Below are 22,770 nucleotides of genomic sequence, written 5' to 3'. Positions count from 1 at the left end.
CTTCCTCAGGAACCACACTATCTATTGGTGAAAACTGCATGAAAATCCGTGCAGTAGTTTGTGAGTTTATCGCGAACAGACGATTTTGTTGTAAGGATGTATTATATAGACATATGTTATGTGTATGACAGACAGACTTACAGACAAACGCGGCAGAGGATTTTGTATTATATGTAAGGATATAGACATGTATTATGTGGAGAAAAGGCTGCGGTGAAGTTTGTTGCGCCGCTTCTTCTTCACCTGCGCTTTGGAAGCCGGCAGTAGACTTAGTTTAAGTAATTTTTTAACGTCAATAAGTGATGTATTGTTGTTCAATAAGTGATGTATGTCCTAAATTGAATAAAGAATTTTGAATTTGAATTTGTGTGACCTTCATTTTGTAATATGTAAGGATGTATTATATAGACATGTGTTATGTGTGTGACAGACAGACTATCGAATTGAATATAAGATAAGGATATACCTGAGCGGCCAGCGCGCCCACGGCGGTCCCGGGTTCGATGATGCTGCGCTGGTACTTGTCGTGGCAGCCGCGCAGGAAGCGCACCAGCTGCGTCAGCGTGAGCCGCTGCAGCTGCCGCACGAGCCCCCGGGCTCCGCACGAGGAGTACCGGGTGCGCACCGACCGCACTTTGTCTGCGATCGACTTTAGAAATGTTCTGGAACATGGCTAATAATATATATTTGCTCCGCTGTGGAAATCGCAGTTCAAAGCTTTTATATGCGAAAATATGAATTACACAGTCACACTTTCACGTCGAATTTTTAATTGTGCAGCACTTGATGCGCTTCGCTGCCGTGGGGAATTTCGGGATTAAAATTCCCGTGCACCAAATTTCATAGCAATCCGGCCAGTAGATTTTGCGTGAAAGAGTACCAAACACACATATTTACATACACACATCCTCATAAAATTTCGCATTTCGCACCCGTGTAAATTTCTGGATAAAAAGTACCCATGTGTTATTCCAGGTTATATTCTACCCGCGTACCAAATTTCATAGCAATCCGTTAAGTAGATTTTGCGTGAAAGAGTAACAAACATACACACATCTCCACAAACTTTCGCATTTGTAATCTTAGTAGGATTGTGATCATTCTGTAGTAGGACGGCAAAAATAAATTGTTGAACTCACAGCAGTTCGGCTTTGAATTCTTGCGGACAAGTCTTGAAGTCGTCGAGGGCCAGCGTCTCCTCCGCAGCCACCACAATGCCGTCTCCGTCCAGAGGTTCTTCGTCTCTTCGAATATTTATTAATAAATATAAATATATTAGGACAAATCACACAGATTGAGCTAGCCCCAAAGTAAGTTCGAGACTTGTGTTATGGGATACTAACTCAACGATACTATATTTTATAACAAATACATATATAGATAAACATCCAAGACCAGGGCCAATCAGAAGATCATTGTCCATCATGACCCGACCGGGGATCGAACCCGGGACCTCGCGGTTTAGAGGCAAGCACTTTACCACTGCGCCACCGAGGTCGTCTTCGATCCTTTATAATTTACTAGCTTTAACCCGGGACTTCGTCCGCGTAGTTTTACCACGAGAATTGTTATTTTTCCGGGATGAAAGGTACCCTATGTCCTTCTCCATACTTCAAACTACATGTATGCCAAATTTCAAAAAAATTGGTTGAGTATGTAGAGCGTGAAGAGATAACAAAGGAATAAACAAATTTACTTTCGCATTTATAATATTAATTAGGATTTATTCATAAAACGCATACAGATTTGCAGACATCTGATTGCTAGTGAATCACAATACATATTGCCACAGAAACCTACAACTACAAACTAATATTTTAAATGCGATAAACAAATTTGTTTGTTTGTAACCACTTCACGACTTTCTACACAACCAATATTCTTAGAATTTCGCATACATAAGGATATAGGCTAAATATCTGTCCACGTGGGAAATTCACGCAGACAAAGTCAAGTCAAAAGCAGAAAAAAAAAATAATTAAAAAAATAAATAAAAAAATAATAATAAAAAAAAAACAATACACATTTTTAGAGCGTTATTTGGACTTGTCATAACTTATTAGTCATTAATTTATCGTCACTAACAGGAAATTAACTTTCCTATAAATTTTAATCTATGTATTCTTAAACAGTAAGTAAATAAGTCATCTATGTCGTATCTAAACCGTAATATATCTATTTCACGTATAATACATACGCAACTTTATACGGTGCACCTCAAGGCTCCACACTAGGTCCGCTACAATTAATTTTTACACTAAAATCAGGCTAATCCCTATTAATTACCTGGCGGGACATTTAGCCCTGACATCGGCAAGCACCCTGGGCAGATCTACAGGCCTGTCCTTCCCCTCCATGTAGCTGGGATCAAGACCATCACTGCCATATCTGAATTGCACCACTTCTCCCGTAGCGTTGCGTACTGTCATGTCGTAATGGAGGACTAAGTCTTCTAGAGACTGTAAATGTACAAAACAATATAATTAAGTTATATTGAAATTAGAACATTGTGGGATTAAAGCAATTGTATTTTAATCAAGTAATTTAAATTACTTGATTATACTTATTTAAATCTCACTTTAAAAAAAAAAAACAAACAATATTTTTAGCTGTTATCACGCGAAGAAGAAAAGAAAAAGTAGGAAAACCGGACACTATAGGCACAAAATATAAACGGTTTTTTTTTAATTCTCAAAAGATTTGTCTCCTTATCAGTTGCCCAACAAATCTGCGTGTTTGCAAACAAAAAGTGCTCGGACTGGCCGCTTACAATAAAAAAAGATCAGAGTTCAAATCGAATGTAAAAAAATATGTACGGTTCGAAAAATCAATAAACAAACGTAGGACATTAATTAAGTTATATGACTACGTCATCAAGCTCAAAGAAAGATTGATGTACATACAAATTGGTGATATTTACATGTACATGCAAAAATATATAGACGAGGAGCTTGCTATCCTACTACAAAATAACAGAAAAGGTATCGATACGTATTTTATTTAAGTTTATGTAAAGTTCACACAAGTTTAAACATCGGTATCAAAAAATCAAACCTTTATTCAGAAATTTGAACTTCACAGACACTTTTTCACGACAAATGGTGTATTATATTATAGTAATTATAGCGGTGGTGGTGTAATGGTTAAGACGCCCGCCTGTGGATCGAAAGGACCCAGGTTCGAATCCTACTCGTGCCACATGAGTTTGTATAACAATCTGAATCATGTATAGTAGTTTTCATCGACCACCACTTGCTTCCGGTGAAGGAAAACATCGTGAGGAAACCTGCACACTGGTTGATTTTTATTAACTTGTGTATGAAATGGAGAAGGCAATGGCAAACCACTCCATTAATAATGCCAAGAAAGTTGTTGTGTGTGTTTCATTCCACGCAATAACCACAACCCTCAGCCATGAGGAATACGACTATGAAGAAGAAGATTATAGTAATTTCTCACAAGCTACAAACTACTGGCATTTCGGAACGACCACTGCTGAGAAGAAATGCCGAAAGAAACTCATTTGAACAGTGTCGGGTCCCTATCATGCCGGAAGGACTTAACATTATTGTTTCTTACATATTAATGGTACCATAAATGATTGGTAATCCCAATTAATTTATAAATAAAAGAAAGTAAGCTTGTTAGTTTATTACCTCTTCACGCGTTAGCAACTCAAGCAATATTCTTGAAATTTCGCATATTAAGAGTACGGAGAAGGACATAAGGTACCTTTCAACCCGGAAAAAAACTATTGCTCCCGTGGGATTTGCGAAAAATCTATATGCTATTACAAGCGGCGCCAAATATAAAAACACTAGATGGCGCTGTGTGTATTTTAAATGCGCTATATATATTTTAACAACTATCCCAATACCATTTTAACACGAAGAAAAAAGTGTTCCCGAGGGAATTTATGCGGACGAAGACGCAAAAACAGCTGGTAGTTACATATACCATTATTGTTTGTTACATATTAAAAGAACAACCAATGAAAATATCTCTTATTAAATGACCTTGACCAGTCGCCGCTGAAGGTATCCAGTCTCCGCAGTCTTGACCGCAGTGTCGACCAGCCCCTCCCTGCCCCCCATCGTGTGGAAGAAGAACTCGGTAGGAGTCAGGCCCGAGTAGAAACTGTTCTCGACGAAACCGCGAGCGGCTGGGATTTTGGCTGTAAATAAAAAAAAAAGAATAAATCAATATATTAGGACAAATCACACAGATTGAGCTGGCCCCAAAGTAAGTTCGAGACTTGTGTTATGGGATGCTAACTCAACGGTACTATATTTTATAACAAATACATATATAGATGAACATCCAAGACCCGGGCCAATCAGAAGAAGATCATTTTCCATCATGACCCGACCGGGGATCGAACCCGGGACCTCTCGGTTCAGTGCACTTTACCACTGCGCCACCGAGGTCGTCAAAAACCAACGGTGCTATCAAATTTTTCGAAAAAAGATATACTGCAATTTAAAATCCTAACTTATAAATGCGAAAGTAAGTTTGTTACCTCTTCACGATTCACCTGCATAACAGATGTTCTTGAAATTTTACATACACGCGTACTTTGTGCCGAAATTCCCACGTGAGCGAAGCCCCGGAGCGCATCTAGTGATTTATATAGTTGTTCGAAGGCCTTTAGAGTAAGAGCTGTTAATGCAGTTAGGGTTGTCGCAAAATATTTTTAGGGTTTTATTTAGTTAGCGCGTTTAGTTTATATTTAAATAAATTATAAGAACGTTAAGATTATTACAATCAAGCCCAGTTATTACAATGAATGATTAATGTAAGTTAAAGCTGTGTGTGTGTCAATGACTATATTAAGGAGAAGGCACTTTATAGTTGTTTTTTTTTTATTCGCACTATTTTCACAATTCACAAAATATGAAAGAAGTGATATTATATTTGTATTAATTTATTTTGTTTTTCCAGCCCTTGATTTAGTTTCCAGCCTTGGGTATGCCCCCCCTCTCCTCGCACCTCTGGCCCCCCACAATCGTCTGTGTGGAGGTGTTCGAATTTCGACTGTAGGAACTGAGAAAATGTTACACGTACAGTGCCTTTCAAAGTGTGGCAGTGATCTGTCTTCAAAGCCGTTGGGCACCCGCTTGCCGTTCAGCGCTTGTTGGCCCACACAAGCGATCATTTGGGAAATGTTGATGTTGGACCCTGTTGACAAGGAGTTAAGGTTCAATTTATAATGTCAATATTACTTAATATATTGTGACTTATAGATGGATTAAACGAAGTGTTGATTTTAATAGGCGTTCACTATTTTTAATTTACAGTGACGTTTACATAGGGTCAACCCTACTAACAAGACAATAAGGTTCAATTTAGAATAGCAAATTTCCCATAGTACACTAAGCTATGTAATGCGGATATTGAATCCTGTTGACAAGGCCGTAAATTGAATCTTATCCAGATTCAGTTTATGGCTATATAACTTAAATATATTGTTAGATTAAACGCTTCTCACAATTTAAAATTCACATCGATATTTTCATCCTTATTAACAAAGCAATAAGGTTCAATTCGAAATGGCAAACTTTCCATATATAAGTAAAAAAATATATAAAAAAATAAATGTGAGTTATACCTTTGGAACCACTTTGCGCCATGATGAGCGGAGCATTCGTCGGATGTAACTCCCTGAAGCACGCTTTAGCTGCTAATTCTCTGAAAATTAAATACTTTATAGAGCACAAGAAATAATATTAGATATGGTCAATTTTTTTAAAAAAATATGTATGCTCTAGATAAAATAGATATATTTAACATTGTGATAATTCATAGACTGTAATTAAATGCTGCTGGATCATTATACGATCATTTAAAGTTGGTTGGAGAGTTCATTGAATAAAATATATACAATAATAAACTCAACCATCGTAAAAAAAAACGTAAATTTTGAAATAATCACCATAAACGCGATATGTAATTGCAATTGTCGAACAAATATAGCTCTTTTCGCCAAGATATTACTCAATCGTGACGTCACGTTACGAGTATCATTTCGTATGGAGCGTTACGACAAGTCTAAAAAATTGTCATTTTATTGACGTGACAACGTCTTAAATTAGGTTGCGGCTGGGAGTCACTTATGAAAAAGTGTAACGCCCGGTAACGTTACGATGAGTCACCGAACGAGAGAGAGGCCCGCCGAATGCCTTGCGTCTCTCTCCCACTCAACTATGATCGGTCTGCCGCGCGCGTAAAAAGACGTTGTCACGTAAAATCTTCGCCCGTAAAACCGACTTTACAGGCAACCATTTTTTTTTTATATCTTTGAAAGTATTGTCATTATCACAATAATTTTTTCACTGTCCTTTCTAATAATAAAAAGGCCTTGAATAGTCATTAAATAAAAAATCATCCACCCTATTGTTAAATAATTACATATCATACAACAATACAGTTTAATAGGCAACCGGTGAAAATTTATAATACATGGAAAATAAACGCATGTTAGAATAGATACGAGATAGGAGGAAACGGGACAAAGTTATTGTTTGTTTGAAACTAGTTTATCGATTAAGAAAACAATGTTGCAAAGTGCTAATATCCTTTGCCCGGTTTTTCAACCTGTCTTGTTACGCTATAAATGAGATAAAAAACGTTCTATCTCATTTGGTTACGCCAGCTCGTTGCCTATTACTATTAGTGGTGTAAATCAGCCTGTATCGAATTGTCAGTGAAATAATCATAATATTAATATCTATATATGTATTTGTTATAAAATATAGTATCGTTGAGTTAGTATCCCATAACACAAGTCTCGAACTTACTTTGGGGCTAGCTCAATCTGTGTGATTTGTCCTAATATATTTATTTATTTATTTATTAAGAGAAAATACTAGTAATAAATATTACTAAATACTAGGGCTCCCGTGGGAATTTCAGGATAAAAAGTACCCTATGTGCTATTCCAGGTTATTTTCTCTCCGTGTACAGTCAACGACATATCAAGCTACCCAAACTCATTGCAAACTCGCCGCTATTACCGCGTCATACAGGTTCATGCGTGCTAATTTGATGTGCTGTTGACTGTACTAAATTTCATAACAATTGGTCCAATAGATAATGCGTGAAGAAGTAACAAACAAACAAACGAACGAACAAACTTACTTTCGCATTTATAATATTAGTTAGTATTAAAGAAAATACAACATATTATATACCGCGAACAGACAGACGCGGAAGAGGATTTAGTTTTACAGAGTTCCCTGCTACATTACTACCATTCTGTAGCAACACTGTAAGACAGTGGCGCCACCTAGCGGCCGCACCTGATGCTGCTGAGCTCGCTGAGCATCACGGCCTCCAGCGTCTCCTCCATGCTGCAGCCGGGCTGGCACTGCAGGGTCCCCTTCTCCATTTCCAAGATATAGCTATCGCATTTCGAGTACCTGGACGGAACAAAAAACTCAATTGTGCTTTATTGTGTACTTACATTGTTATATTACTGATAAAAATTATACATAAATTTATATTTAAAAAATGGTAAGCCCTTCTGGCATGATAGGGACCAACACTGTTTGAATGAGTTTCTTTCGGCATTTCTTCTCAGCAGTGGTCATTCCGAAATGCTAGTAGTTTGTAGCTTTGGTAAACATAATTTAATTTAGAATATGAAGTGAAAAAGTGCCTGTGAAGGCCTAATTTCTGAATAAATGATTTGATTTTGATTTTGACAATTCCATTCAAAAATTTTTATTTACTAGCTGCGCCCCGGGGCTTTGTTCCCGTTGGAATTTCAGGATAAAAAGTACCCTATGTGTTATTCCAGGTTATATTCTACCCGTGTACCAAATTTTATAACAATCGGTCCAGTAGATTTTGCGTGAAAGAGCAAGAAACATACACCCTCACAAACTATGGCATTTTTAATATAAGTAGGATCCCTTAATGTACAAATTTTTGAAGAAAAGCCTGCGATTAAGATTGTTGCGCCGAAGTGCGGAAGTCAATTTAAGTAATTTTTGACGTCAATAAGTGATGTTCTACGTTGATATGAATTGACGTCAATAAGTGATGTTCTAAGCTGATATGATTTGACGTCAATAAGTGATGTTCTAAGTTGATATGATTTGACGTCAATAAGTGATGTTCTAAGTTGATATGATTTGACGTCAATAAGTGATGTTCTAAGCTGATATGATTTGACGTCAATAAGTGATATATATATATATATATATATATATATATATATATATATATATATATATATATATATATATAAGTTATTTTGTTGAATAAACAATTTTGGATTTGTGTTTGACAAAATATTCTTCAACTTTTCTCGAATGACTATGAATTTTAGACAATAGCTTATCAACTAAAAATATTAGTAAAAAATAGCTTCTGCACGCAACTTCGTACGCGTGTGAAAACAGTTTCAGAAATTTCGCACCCGTGGAATTTTCTAAAACCTTTCGACTTTCTATACCCAGCAGTTCAGCTGCGTTGTCTGTCAAATTATTGATAAATCGATCAATCGACCGGTGGACCAATTGACGGATTAATTAATTGATGGATTGACAGAAGATTTGATTCGAACAGCTTACCCAGAGTCAAGCAGCTTGTTCTTAGCCTCAATGAGCTTGTTGCCGGGCGTCACGTCGATGATGCCGAAGCTGAACCCACGGTTCATCATGTAATAAGACGACATGCGGGCCAGTCTGCAAACAATATTATTATTATATATATATATAATATTAATATGTATTTTCAGGGGACGTTGAATACCTTGACGGCCAAGCATAGAAGTATCTTTGCTTGGCCAAAAGGTATAAAGAAAGGCATTATGATTGAAAATATAGTTAGTAAATTATATTTTCAATTATAATGTCTTTCTTTAGAATAAATACCTATTAAAACAATTATACGCCTTGAGCCTCTTTAATATTGAACTGTGTTTCGTAAGACACAAATGATATATAGAACTAGATGTTGCCCGGGCCTTTTCGGATAAAATATAGCCTATAGCAATCTTGGATAATGTACCTTTCTAATGGTTAAAGAATTTTTAAATCGGTTCATCGTTTTTAAATCGGTGATTTTGTAGATAACCCGCCTCAAACATACGAACTCACAAAAGATTACCTCTTTATAATAATATTATAGATTACAAGATTAAAATAGTATTTAACATCAATACGCGGTTGGAAGAGAGACGCCACAAGATGGCGCGTACATTATAGTCTATACCGTAAATTCGCGCATGCGTGGTGGTGGCCAAAGTTCTCAGCGGGAGAGTTGGGAACCAATCACCGCTGGGCCGCGGGGCTTAATACATTGGGTGCGTTCCGGTAATCAGAAATATTAGTACCTGTAATACTTATTATAAAATTACACCAATATAAAACACTTATCCACCTCCACATAGCCCTGACGGCGTACTCCTCCCCCCAATCCCGCAGCAGGATGTAGAAGATAGATGTCTTGGTGCCCGAGCCCAGGGTGCTCTTGTCCATCGACCCGCACACCAGCTCAGAGTTCCTTATTATCACATCTGCACAAATATAACACATCCTTACATATTACAAATATATCGCGTCCTATATCGCGTCGTTACAGTCCTATATCGCGTCTGTCTGTTCGCGATAAACTCAAAAACTACCGCACGGATTTTCATGCGGTTTTCATTAATAAATAGAGTGATTCCTAAGGAAGGTTTAGCGGTATAATTTATTATGTTTTCATCCGAGCGAAGCCAGGACGGGCCGCTAGTTACAATACGAAATATGTTTATTGCCCATATACATTTCTTTAAATTTTTTTTTCAATATTAGGACAAATCACACAGATTGAGCTGGCCCCAAAATAAGTTCGAGACTTGTGTTATGGGATACTAACTCAACGATACTATATTTTATAACAAATACATATATACATCCAAGACCCGGGTCAATCAGATAAAGATCATTTTCCATCATGACCCGACCGGGGATCGAACCCTCGGTTCAGAGGCAAGCATTTTACCACCGCGCCAACGAAGTCATTATAAAAACAGTACAAAATAATATAATAATTTCTCAATTTCATACTTTTGTGTTATCTGTGGAGACTTAATTGTTATTTTTTACGCCCCGACTCTCGGCTTCGTGACGTCAAAACCCCGAATACAGTTGAGAACACGCAAAGAAGGGAGAAAGAGATGGAAACTCACATGAATCCTGCGCACACATATCTCTGTTACCGGTATAGTTCTTGCCCTTTGTCTCCAAATTGGCTTTTACTTCGCAAAGTTTGTTCGGCTTCATTATCAAACTGAAATTATAATGATCTATTAATTTATTTATCAACTAGCTTCTGTCTGCGAGTTCGCCCGCTTCATTGACCTAGGAAACAGCTTTTTTTCGCATTAAAATGTGAGTGGGATGGTTAAATTAAAATACTCATAGCGCGTTTAAAACACACAGCGCCATCTAGTGCATAGTTATTAATTTTAGTTAGTCATTGCAAAGTTTATTAGCATTTAGCGCCACCTATAATAAATCAAATCAAATCAAATCAAATCATTTATTGCGTCCTTAATGTAATACAGGTGTTTTCATAGAATTAGAACCAATTAAGGGCCCTGACGGGCGCTGCAATGAGAGAAGGGCCATTATGTTATAAAAACTAATCATATATATGCGTGCTTTATTAATTTTATTGATAGATTTCTGTTTTTTTATTATAGGGGTATTAGTTTTATGTCAAATATTTAAATTATAATTATTAAATATTTAAATTATAATTATCAAATATTTAATAGAATACAAGTTTTTCGCAAATCCCACGGGAACAATAGTTTTGTCCTCGATGAATATATATATATATACTTCACAGGCACTTCTTCACTTAAAGCACCTGACTAAATCACCCAGGTGCTGTTAAATGGAATAAGCACTTAGGTAATTAACCAGGTGTTTTAATTGAATTCTCACGTCAAAAATTCCGATATCACACAGACACTCGATCAATTAATACTCAATCAATAATCAAGAGATCAATTTTTACACGTCAATTTTTTTCAATATATCCCAAAAAGCTACAGACTACTGCAGCGTTGAGGCGTTACCTGAATATCTGTTTCCCGGTCCAGAGTATCTTGGGTTTGAGTATTGCGGGCGGCGGCATGTGGATGAGCATCGTGGCGTCAGGCCCGGCCAGCAGGCAAGCGGCCAGCTGTTGAGCCTCGCCCTGGAGAATTAAGCTGATTAAGTTCGCGGAGGAAGGCGCGGACGGGTCGGCCGCTATAATATGAACCCGTTACACTACCGTGTTCTTGCGACTGCGGTCCAATAGCACCCTGAAAGTCTTTGACCGACGTCACAAATATACAAATCAAAGTGATTAAAAACACTGCAGAGTTGGATAAATAAATATTACATAACAAAGATTTTATGTACAAGCAGTATATAACAAGGATACACTAACCGAATATGGACCAAATCTGAAATAAAAATTATTACTACTTTCATATTATTTAAATTTTCTACATGGGTATAACTTAGAATGTAACGTGTGGTTCCGCCCTACAATAAGACCATTTCATACACTGATAAAATGTCACAGGGCCACTAAGGGACATAATTTCGGTAGCTATAATTTTAACTGTATTAAATATTGGATCTATGTTCGAAATAAATGATTTTTTTTATTGATTTATATTTTTTTTGTCATTGAAAACAATAAAAATATAGGCACCGGTGACAGCGCGCCCTCACGTGGGCCGCACGCCTGTTTTCTTCGACTTATCAAAAATATGTTACACCTAACACATGTGTCAGATTTTATACAAGTCTTCTGACATGACTAAAGGCATCTGACATGACTTTTACAACTAGCTACCGTTATCTGGTGGCAAATAGTCAGATATCCAGTACACTAGTAAACCAAAATAGAGAGCAGGCCTATGAAAATTACTATACTACTAGTGGCTTATATACTGTAGCGGGAACGAGGTGATTATGCTCGACCGATTATGCTCGACCGCAGGGAAGATCTCCCCGCCGCCAGCCGCAGCGCTTACGCTTGTCAGCTTCTGTAGTGAGTCGTAGTGTCGTGGATCACTTGTGTGGCTCGTGATCCGTTGCGTTTGGTCGGCTTTTTTACATCTGCGGTGTTGTGCATGTGGCGTGGTAGATGTCGCCACAATACTAACTACGTGTTAGATTCAAAATCAAAATCAAAATCAAAATCAAATCATTTATTCAGAAATTAGGCCTTCACAGGCATTTTTTCACGTCATAATCTAAATTAAATGATGTTTACCAAAGCTACAAACTAATTTCGGAACGACCACTGCTGAGAAGAAATGCCGAAAGAAACTCATTCAAACAGTGTTGGTCCCTATTATGCCAGAAGGGCTTACCATTTTTTAAATATAAATTTATGTATAATTTTTTATCAGTAATATAACATGTAAGTACACAATAAAGTACATGGTCAAAAGGTATGCTGAAACATATTATGATTGTGATCAAGTGCTGATGAAAGGAAAATATATATACTTATATATATATATATGTATAATTAACCAAACAAAAAAAACTTTTAATAAAAGATCGAGCTGACCAGTTTCCCCGGCAGCACCCGTTCACGAGTTGACGCGTGAGTCAGCCATCGCGAAGCTCAACCACAATACGATTGGTATACAAGGTCATGTGGCACGAATAAACAAACCTGGGAGCTTTCGGTTTCCAAGCGGTGTTAACCGCTGGACCGTCACCACCTTCTTGCCTTTGCCTGCTGTGTTAATATACATACCTTGGTGAGGAAAGTGTCTCTCTGGGTGAGCAGGTACCCGCCGGTGATGAAGTCCTGCGTGGCCGCGATCAGCAGCTCCCCGTTGCGAGGAGTCACCAGGTTCGACTTGTTCTGTACATAACGCAATCATCAGTGCGCCATCAGATCATGTCTATTTTAATAATGCAATGTGGTCCAAACCAAGATATGCGTTTCAGTGGTCTGACAACTAGAGATGCCGACGACCGCGCGAAGCGGAGACGAAAAAGTAAATAAATAAATTTATTAGAACAAATCATACAGATTGAGCTAGCCCCAAAGTTGTGTTACGAGACTTGTGTTATGTGATACTAACTCAACGATACTATATTTTATAATAAATACATATATAGATAAACATCCAAGACCCGGGCCAATAAGAAAAAGATCATTTTCCATCATGACCCGACCGGGGATCGAACCCGGGACCTCCAGTATAGCAGTCCGGCATGATGGCCATTAGGCCACGGAGGTCGTCCTCATAAAGGTTTTCAACAACAGCACTTACAAAGAATGACATCAGACAATTTGTAAAATCACAACCGAATCTCCTAAATCATAAGGTTTATTTTAACGCTTGGTTCGCGGCGTCACAGCCTACAAACGACCACGACTCACCCCCATTAGTATCAACGCTTCCGCCCGGGCCTCCTCGGTCTGCGGTAGATGCATATTCATCTCGTCTCCATCAAAATCGGCGTTATAAGGAGTACACACGCATTCGTTGAATCTAAAATGTCGATAAAGTAATGGTATTAGTACATAATATATAAATAAATAAATTCTTTATTTCAATGACTTAAATGGTTAAAGTTTTACAATAGGATGTGAAACATCCTGTGTTTCAGGCGTTGAAAGCAAGTTAAAAACCAAACTAAAACAATTACAACAAATTAAGAAATTAAATATGAATGAATGAATGATTTTTTATTTATAAATAACTAGCTTTCACGCGTGAAATTTCCAACGGGAACAATAATTTTGCCGGGATGAAAGGTATCCTATGTCCTTCTACGTACTTCAAACTACATGTATGGAAATTTTCAAGAAGATTGGTCGAGTAGATAGAGCGTGAAGAGGTAACAAACAAACTTACTTTCGCATTTATAATATTTTTATAAGTAAGTAAAGTAATATATAACGTGTTACAAAATTACTACATAGAATTAAACAAGCCCTGTCGGTTGCTAAGATTTATTCTTTGAAATAACATTTTAAACTGCATCAAAAACCGGTTTTCACTATAATTTACGCAATCTATTCTCGAAAGTTTATACATACACACAGTCTCACCTTGACCATGTACTTTATTGTGTATTGTACATGCAAATTGTTATATTACTGATAAAAAAATATACATAAATTTATATTTAAAAAATGGTAAGCCCTTCTGGCATAATAGGAACCAACACTGTTTGAATGAGTTTCTTTCGGCATTTCTTCTCAGCAGTGGTCGTTCCGAAATGCTAGTAGTTTGTAGCTTTGGTAAACATCATTTAAATTAGAATATGACGTGAAAAAGTGCTGAATTTGGGTAGGTTGATGTGCTGTCGACTGTACAGTACACAAAAACATACCTGACGGCTGTAGGTGAGTCACCTAAAGGCATCTGACATGAGTTTCACGACCACCCACCGCGTCTGATGGAAAGTATTGAGGAGCTTGTTACCTAAAGGTCCTCTGCGGCTGCACCCTGGCCCTGTGACACATGATGGACAGCTTGTGCAGCGACGGCTGGCGGTTGAACAGGACTACGTCGCCGTCCACCAGGTGGCGCTCCACGATGTCGCCGCACTGGGAAAATTGTTATTTATATAATATTAGAGGCCCGTCCTTGCTTCGCACGTGTAAAACATAACAAATTATACAAATAAACCTTCCTCAGGAATCACGCTATCTATTGGTGAAAACCAAGCATGAAAATGCGGTCATGCATCAGTTTTTGTGTTTATCGCGGACAGACAGACAGACAGACGCGGCAGTGGACTTTGTTTTATAATATGTAAGGAAGTGAAAGTTGATAATTGATGAACAGTATTTTTTTCGGGATAAAAGGTGTCCTTTTCCATACGTCAAACTACATGTATGTAACATTTTAAGAAGATTGGTTGAGTAGATAGAGCCTGAATAGGTAACAGACAAACAAGCATGGCATTTTCCACATAATTATAATTATTTTGACACTTTCTCTTTCTTTCACTCTCTCTCTCTCTTTCCACTAACCTTCAACTCCTGCGCAATCTTCTCCCGGTTGCCGTACTTGAGGTACTTCTTGTTCCTCAGCCCCCGCTGTTGCACATAGTTAGCGCCCGGGTGGACGTCAGGCCCGTTGCAGACCAGCTTCCGCAGCCACTGCAGGTTGGCCGGGAACACCTGCTCAGGGTATGTCAGGATCTTGGCCACGTGGACTGGCACCCCGACCTGAACAAAATATTCAAGTTTGACATTACCTATTGATTCGATCTGAGCCGACTCTTTTGTGTAGTAATTTTCATAGACCACCACTTGCTTCCGGTGAAGGAAGATCTGCGTGACTGATTGATTATCAAGTTGTGTATGAAATTGAGATGACAATGGCAAACCACTCCATTAATAGTGCCAATGAAGTTATTTCGGTCTTTAACTACAAACATACCAAATTTCATCAAAATCGGTCCAGCGGTTTAGCCGTGAAAGCGGAACAGACAGACTTTCGCATTTATGATATTAGTACGGATATGGATTTAAAGATTTATTGAAAATCTTTTTGATTATAAAATCGCCACGTCATAGGACTGCACATTCCAATCCAACATGTCAAACTTCACGAGCAAAAAAATCAAATTATTTTCATCAAATTCAAAATCAAAATGCTTTATAACGATAAAATTTGACCTCGGTGGCGTAGTGGTAAAGTGCTTGCCTCTGGACCGAGAGGTCCCGGGTTCAATCCCCGGTCGGGTCATGATGGAAAATGATCTTTTTCTGATTGGCCCGGGTCTTGGATGTTTATCTATATATGTATTTGTTATAAAATATAGTATCGTTGAGTTAGTATCCCACAACACAAGTCTCGAACTTACTTTGGGACTGGCTCAATCTGTGTGATTTGTCCTCATATATTTATTTATATATTTATTTATTTATTCAATTTAGGATGATATACATCACTTATTGACGTCAATACAATTACTTAAACCAAGTCTACTGCCGACTTCCAAAGCGCAAAAATATAGTAAAGCAACATACCTCCTGTATCTGCAGATTGGGGTCCGGGGAGATGACGGTCCTGCTGGAGAAGTCCACGCGCTTCCCGGACAGGTTCCCGCGGAAACGGCCCTGCTTGCCCTTCAGGCGCTGCACCAACCCTCGACCTGGCTTCTTGGGCTGACACACAGACAATATTACATGACAAAAATATGTACAGTTTCGAATTCTCTATATTTTATGATGACCTCGGTGGCGTAGTGGTAAAGTGCTTGCCTCTGAACCGAGAGGTCCCGGGTTCGATCCCCGGTCGGGTCATGATGGAAAATGATCTTCTGATTGGCCCGGGTCTTGGATGTTTATCTATATATGTATTTGTTATAAAATATAGTATCGTTGAGTTAGTATCCCATAACACAAGTCTCGAACTTACTTTGGGGCTAGCTCAATCTGTGTGATTTGTCCTAATATATTTATTTATTTACATTGAATACCTGCACTCTTAGTGCGAAAGTTCTCCAAGAAGCCCCCCTCCAAAATATGTCGTATGAAGATACAGAGGAATTATTAACAGTTATATATTAGTATACCTGTATGTAATCAGTATGTTATTCATGTTCTTATTTTTATTGCTTTATTAATTTTATATAATTTTTATAATTGTTTATTATATATGTTTTAGTTTTTAAACTCTTGAAACACAGGGTGATTTTCACCCTAGCTCAGGCAACATTTATTTTTGTACTTTTTTTATACACGTACTATTGTAACATTATAGCTATTAAGATACTTGAATAAAGATTTTATTATTATTTATTATTCTCTATATTCTGCCGTGGATATCGTACGAGGCGACCAAGGGACACATAGGTCAGATAGGCAACAGCATACCCAAGAAGAGTTGACCTCAAGCGGATTGTTGTAAAATCAAGTAAAAATATTAATTAACTAGATGTCGCCCGAGGCTTCGCTCGCGTGGGATTTTTGAGATAAAATATAGCCTATAGCAATCTTGGATAATGTACATTTGTAATGGTGAAAGAATTTTTGAAATCGGTTCGGTAGTTTCCAAGATTACCCACCTCAAACATACAAACTCACAAACGCTCTTTATAATAATAGTATAGATATACAGTACCCCGACATTCTTAATTTGTGACAGCGGACTATAGCAAAGCGTCAAACAACTGTATGAATCAAAATAAATTATGACTGCAGTGTTGTCTCGCTCACTCACCTGCATAGAGAGCGGGATGCCAGACATCTCGCTGTTGATATACAGAGCCACGTGCAGCTGCAGGTAGTCCCAGTCCTCTTGCACCACCAGCTCGCTCTTGCCCCCGCTGGCAATATGGCGGCCTATGACGTCATTGATGAGAAGTATCTCCGATTGCTTCATTGTTAGGTCGTCTTCGTTGCTGATTAATTTTTGTTGCAATTAAAATTCTTATATGTAATAATTAAAAATAGGAATATCTTGATGTGGGTTGCTCAATCTCGTAAAATCAAAGAGACAGATATAACTTTCACTTCTGACACTCGTAAAGTCACCATCATATCGAGTGTGTTATTGCTAACACTGCTGTCAGATTTTGATCAAGTCGTCTAAAGGCATCTGATATGACTTTTATGACTAGTTAACGAAATCTAGTGGCAGGTAGTCGCATGCACACTAGTGAACTAAACTGTCCATCAGCGTGCTGGTTTCCTCACGATTTTTTCCTTCACCAGAAGCAAGTGGTGGTCTATGAAAACTACTATAGATGAGTCAGATTGGTATACAAACTCATGTGGCACGAGTAGGATACGAACCTGAGACCTTTCGATCCACAGGCGGGCGTCTTAACCACTACACCACCACCGCTTCATTATAAAACGCCTAAAATTAGACTAGAGGTAAAATAACAGTATATGAATTTATTATTTGCTTATTTTATGTAAAATAATTCTTGTAACTTAATTTTGAAGCCGATATCTACAACCGCTGAAATTTTGTACACGAGTTCAGTTTGCATTATTATGATAAGCATGACCTGATTGTGCCAGACCAGACCCAGGAACGGCTCCCGACGAGGGAACTCCTCAACGGTTTAATGCACGGACATGTTTTTTTTTGTCACGCATTGAATGCAACAAGATCTCTCTGACAACAATAAAAAGTTTGTGCCGCAATGTAATTTTTTTTTAAATCTTATTTAACAAGCATTGTACAGTGGTCTTGACTAAAATCGCGATAGAAAAGCCTTATTATTAATTGATCAAAATATGCTTATACAGGGTGACTTTATATACATTGGCAATATTTTGTCCACATGCTCAGTCCATGATTCTGACCAACTTTTATTATGAGAGTAACTCCGAAATCGCAAAAAAAAATCAGCTGTTCTATACAAAATTAAATACCTAAGTTGTGAAAATGTACTGCTTTTTTTTCGCGATTTCATGGTTGCTTCCATATATACATAAATTTATATTTAAAAAATGGTAAGCCCTTCTGGGATAATAGGGACCAACACTGTTTGAATGAGTTTCTTTCGTCATTTCTTCTCAGTCGTGGTCGTTCCGAAATGCTAGTAGTTTGTAGCTTTGGTAAACATCATTTAATTTAAAATATGACGTGAAAAAGTGCCTGTGAACGCCTAATTTCTGAATAAATGCTTTGATTTTATGAAAAGTCGTTCAGTACCGTGGACTGAGCACGTAGATAAAATAATGCCAATGTATAAGAAATCATGCTGTATACTTACGTGCCAGCTTTTATCTCAGAAACCACGCTAGGTCTGATGCAGAGCGGAGGCACCGGAAGCCGCGTCAGGATCAGGTCTTCCGGCCGACATTGCTTGATGTTCATGCCCAGCAATGGGATGTCTTCTTCTGGTATCCGCCGGAACAGGTTCAACACCTAAATTAACGGCAAGGTACTCGTATAGCATAGCCAGCTCCTACTCGACAAAACGACGAGCATTGAAAAGTGAGCTTTAAATGTAAAAACAATAAAATATAAAATTGTATGAAGCACTTTATAGAAAATGTCGTAATATATAACTATACTAACATTTGCCCAAAATTTCGTATGTAAGTAAAAATCCGTTTCCTGTGGGAATTTCTGGAAAACCCTTCTTAGTGCTATCCTACACTGTCCTAGGAACCTACACACCAAATTTCAACTTTTCACGCCCAGTATTTTCGGCTGTGCGTTGTCTGTCAGTTAGTCACACAGTAACGCAAGAGTTTTACACATTATAAAGTAATAAATAACTGCTATTATATTTTAAACATAAAAGGGGCAAAATAAAAAAAAACAATGGGAAAAGAAACTCATTACCTAATTTTTATTCTGATTATAGTTTTTGAATGGCAAATTACAGAAATATGTGTAACTAAAAATCGACCATTAGGTACATTTACTCGTGGAACGTAACGTATGGCTATGGGAATGCGTGACGTCATATCTTCATATCTGATTTTGAGTATTGAGGCTTGAAGAATTAAAAAAAGAAACAAATAATAACTTACTGTCAAAGGATTCATTTCCACAATGAGGCCGCTATGCATCATGGTGGCCAACTCCTTATTGGAATCCTTGGCTTGATTGAAATCCTTCAACACCCTCACAACAACTGGATCTGATGACTTCTTGTTCCTGTATTTGTCGTGAATGATCTTCAGGATACCAGTTGAACTCTTCTTCACCACGCCGTTGAGAGCTTCGCACGAGGGACATTTGGAGAAGGTGTGGGCTTTCTTCAGGACTTGCGCTCGGAGGGTCTTCTTGTGGAGGTATGACAGTTCCGGATTTAAGAATTTGCGACGAAAGGATCGCTTTAGGGCTTCTGGGAGCATCACTTTTGCACATTCCTGAAAAAAAAAAAATATCACTCAACTGCCGCAAAAGGGCATACAAAGGGAGTATACACATCATCCTAGAGGAAACCTAAGATTTTTCCAGTCTAATTATGTAGTTCGAGACTGGAATAAACTCAACGAGAATGTCGTCAATGAGACAGTGTACCTGTATTTGTTATTTTAATTAAAAGCTCGTATTACAAAATGGTATTGTCGGCACAGTCGGCTCATAATTGTTACCTGTCGTCGCCCCACCCGTGTGTTGGCTATAATAATAATCATTGTAACAACCCAGTCTTTTCTCAGGCACTGTGCTGTGTGGTTGTGTTCTTTGCTATTATAAGTGATAATGAATGTATGTACATATTGAGTTGGTTGGTTCTTATTTCGCCCTGGAGTACTATAACTGGTCCTGCCTTCTTCAGCTCCTGTCCCCTTCAATAGATAGTGTTTGTAATTCTTGAAGCATTACAAATGCAATTGTGCAATCATTGAAGAAAATAAGTATTTTTTACATTGGTACTAAATACAAACCTTACAAATTGTCTGCAGTATGGTGATGATGGAGCGGAAGTAGCCCACATGGAAGACAGGTAGGGCCAGCTCGATGTAGCCATAGTGACCCACACACTCCGCAAGCCCCAACCCACATGTTTCGCAATCAGCATCCTTCTGGTTTGTGCCCTGCAATAAAATGTGCATCTCTTAGATATGTAATAGTACTTTACTTCTTTTAAGGGCTTTTTTCTGCAGTTAGGCCCATTCTTGGTGAAGAGTCTGAATTGCTGCTTAATCTATGTTCTATATACAAGGCAATTCATATAAGCCCTTATTTTTCATTTATCAGGACATATACATTCAATAGAATACCAAAACATCTCAAATATTTAGAAAAGACAACATGTTAATAACAAAAAAAAACTAGAGTTATTATTTTATATGGTGGTTGAATTTTTATTTCATATATTTATATGGAATTGCAAGTCTTATATCTCTGCCACCAAACAACAGTATTTTCATTTACTGATGTGGAGACCGCTTAACATCCGGTGGGCCACCTGCCTATTTGGTAGTATAAAAAAAGTTAAATATTTTAGTCAGCAACTTCAACTCTGCATGCAGAAAATTCCCATACAAGAGGCCTAACTGCGGAAAATAGTCCTCGAGGGTAGTAAGTAAGAAAAAGTCATATAAAAAAATCACTTTGTGAGTTTACCATTCTCCTGTCCAGTACCCCATGGGTCGCTGGTACTCTCTGGCCATCTTGTGCGTACAGGTTCTTCGTGATCACTTGTATGTGGGCTGCTCTCTGGATTTCCGACGCACTATCCACGTTGAACGTGACATGGGATCTATGGAGAAGAAACATGTTGAACTTCTGTTTAACACCACATATCATACTTTCCAACTGAAGTTTACAAATCATAAGTACATATATCTTGTACATGTATAATGGAAGATCCGGTATGAAGTCAGTTTTAGTATATTCAAAACTATTTCCATTTATTTATCGTGAAAACTTCGAATAGAAACACCGTAAGGCGATGTAAACATAACCTAACTTACATCTTCCTCCCCACGTAAGTCTCACGATATTGCTCCTTCGGCATTTTAAATAAGTTGACTGACTAACATTAATTCTAATTAAAGTGGAAAGTCTCTTATTATTTGAATTGCTGTTATTCCAAATAAAATATAACAATAACACGCACTGACTGACTCTGTCTTTAATTTTATTTGACATATTAGATTAGTTAGGTACCTAGTTAGTTTGACAATGACATGCAGGATCAGTAAACGTTGCATTCAGAATTTAAAGTTTTCCATAAAACTTTGTGAAAAACGGAACGCAGATAATTGAATGTTGCAAGAGTAGTTGGAAAATACTACCACAATGAAATATAAATTTCAGGAAATGCTTTCAAGGTTCATGTATATCACATATATTATTCTTGTACATTTAATTATTCTTGTAAATTTATGTTGAATGTCTGTGGTATTTATGGTTTTTAAGACCTATGATGAAATCATAAGATTTTATCATAAGTCTTAAAAACCACTTCGCTTTATCTTTACATTATCTCATTATCATAAAAAAAATGTTTAATCATAAATCAAAAGGTATTACAAAACACAAACAATCAAAAATATTAAAACGTTCAGTGATGATGACGCTCCTCATTCGTATTACTCTTGAATGAGGGGTCGTGGTCATTACGTGGAATATACACACACAACAACTTTCTTGGCATTAGTAATGAAGTGGTTTGCCATTGCCTTCTCCATTTCACACACAAGTTAATAATCAACCAGGGGGCGATGAAAACAACACGAGTCAGATTGGTATACAAACTCATGTGGCACGTAGTACCATTCGAACCTGGGACCTTTCGTTCCACAGGCGGGCGTCTTAACCATTACACCACCACCGCTTCGCACGGGCTCGATGACGCTCTACTAAGTTTTATTGTAATTATGAACAATAGATTTATACCTTTACAATGCGATAGTGTTATTACTTGCGATACTGTTCTAGAAGCGGTGCTCGATGATGCCCTGGATTCAAATCCTACCTACGTACGTACGTGACACATAGTTTGTATACCAATCCGATTCATGTACGAGTAGTTGTTTTCATCGATCACCACTTTGCTTCCGATAAAGGAAGGTGAAGCAGATCTAAATAATGTACATGTACATAAAAGATGATTTGCAGGTTTATTATTTTAATACAAATAATTTCATTTCATTTAATGCCTTCGTGGCGTATGTAGTGGTCACCACACGCCATCGCCAGTCAGTCTATTATCTGGACGTCGGTTCGATTCCCTGCGCGGGAAAATATTTGTACCTGAGATCACAAATATTTGTAAGCATTTATATCCATCGGACCCTAAATATAATACCAGCTTCGTGCTCAGTGTAGGACGTTGAGTTTTGTCCATTTATTTA

At 37.7% G+C, this 22,770-nt stretch overlaps 1 protein-coding gene across 1 annotated transcript in view; it reads right to left on the bottom strand.

Moving 5' to 3' along the window:
• Polr3A (RNA polymerase III subunit A) overlaps nt 1-21,561 on the bottom strand; it is a 29,525-nt gene extending 7,964 nt beyond the window's left edge. The window contains exons 1-22 of the mRNA XM_053757710.1: nt 21,385-21,561; nt 21,035-21,170; nt 20,353-20,502; nt 19,489-19,830; nt 18,720-18,874; nt 17,210-17,390; nt 16,015-16,152; nt 15,010-15,207; nt 14,456-14,580; nt 13,405-13,516; nt 12,769-12,879; nt 11,078-11,199; nt 10,181-10,281; nt 9,388-9,523; nt 8,577-8,690; nt 7,299-7,418; nt 5,609-5,688; nt 5,065-5,178; nt 4,017-4,174; nt 2,287-2,459; nt 1,140-1,244; nt 467-662 (exon numbers count right to left, since the gene is read on the bottom strand). Coding sequence (XP_053613685.1) covers nt 467-662; nt 1,140-1,244; nt 2,287-2,459; nt 4,017-4,174; nt 5,065-5,178; nt 5,609-5,688; nt 7,299-7,418; nt 8,577-8,690; nt 9,388-9,523; nt 10,181-10,281; nt 11,078-11,199; nt 12,769-12,879; nt 13,405-13,516; nt 14,456-14,580; nt 15,010-15,207; nt 16,015-16,152; nt 17,210-17,390; nt 18,720-18,874; nt 19,489-19,830; nt 20,353-20,502; nt 21,035-21,170; nt 21,385-21,428 — 3,111 coding nt within the window. The 5' untranslated portion in view covers nt 21,429-21,561. The remainder of the gene's footprint in view (nt 1-466; nt 663-1,139; nt 1,245-2,286; nt 2,460-4,016; nt 4,175-5,064; nt 5,179-5,608; nt 5,689-7,298; nt 7,419-8,576; nt 8,691-9,387; nt 9,524-10,180; nt 10,282-11,077; nt 11,200-12,768; nt 12,880-13,404; nt 13,517-14,455; nt 14,581-15,009; nt 15,208-16,014; nt 16,153-17,209; nt 17,391-18,719; nt 18,875-19,488; nt 19,831-20,352; nt 20,503-21,034; nt 21,171-21,384) is intronic.
• Nucleotides 21,562-22,770: the final 1,209 nt, after the last annotated feature.

This window comes from Plodia interpunctella, chromosome 17 (genome assembly GCF_027563975.2).
Source record: "Plodia interpunctella isolate USDA-ARS_2022_Savannah chromosome 17, ilPloInte3.2, whole genome shotgun sequence".
NCBI classification, from domain to species: Eukaryota; Metazoa; Arthropoda; class Insecta; order Lepidoptera; family Pyralidae; genus Plodia; species Plodia interpunctella.
Note: the sequence above shows the minus strand (reverse complement) of the source record. Positions and strands in the feature narration are given on the sequence as shown.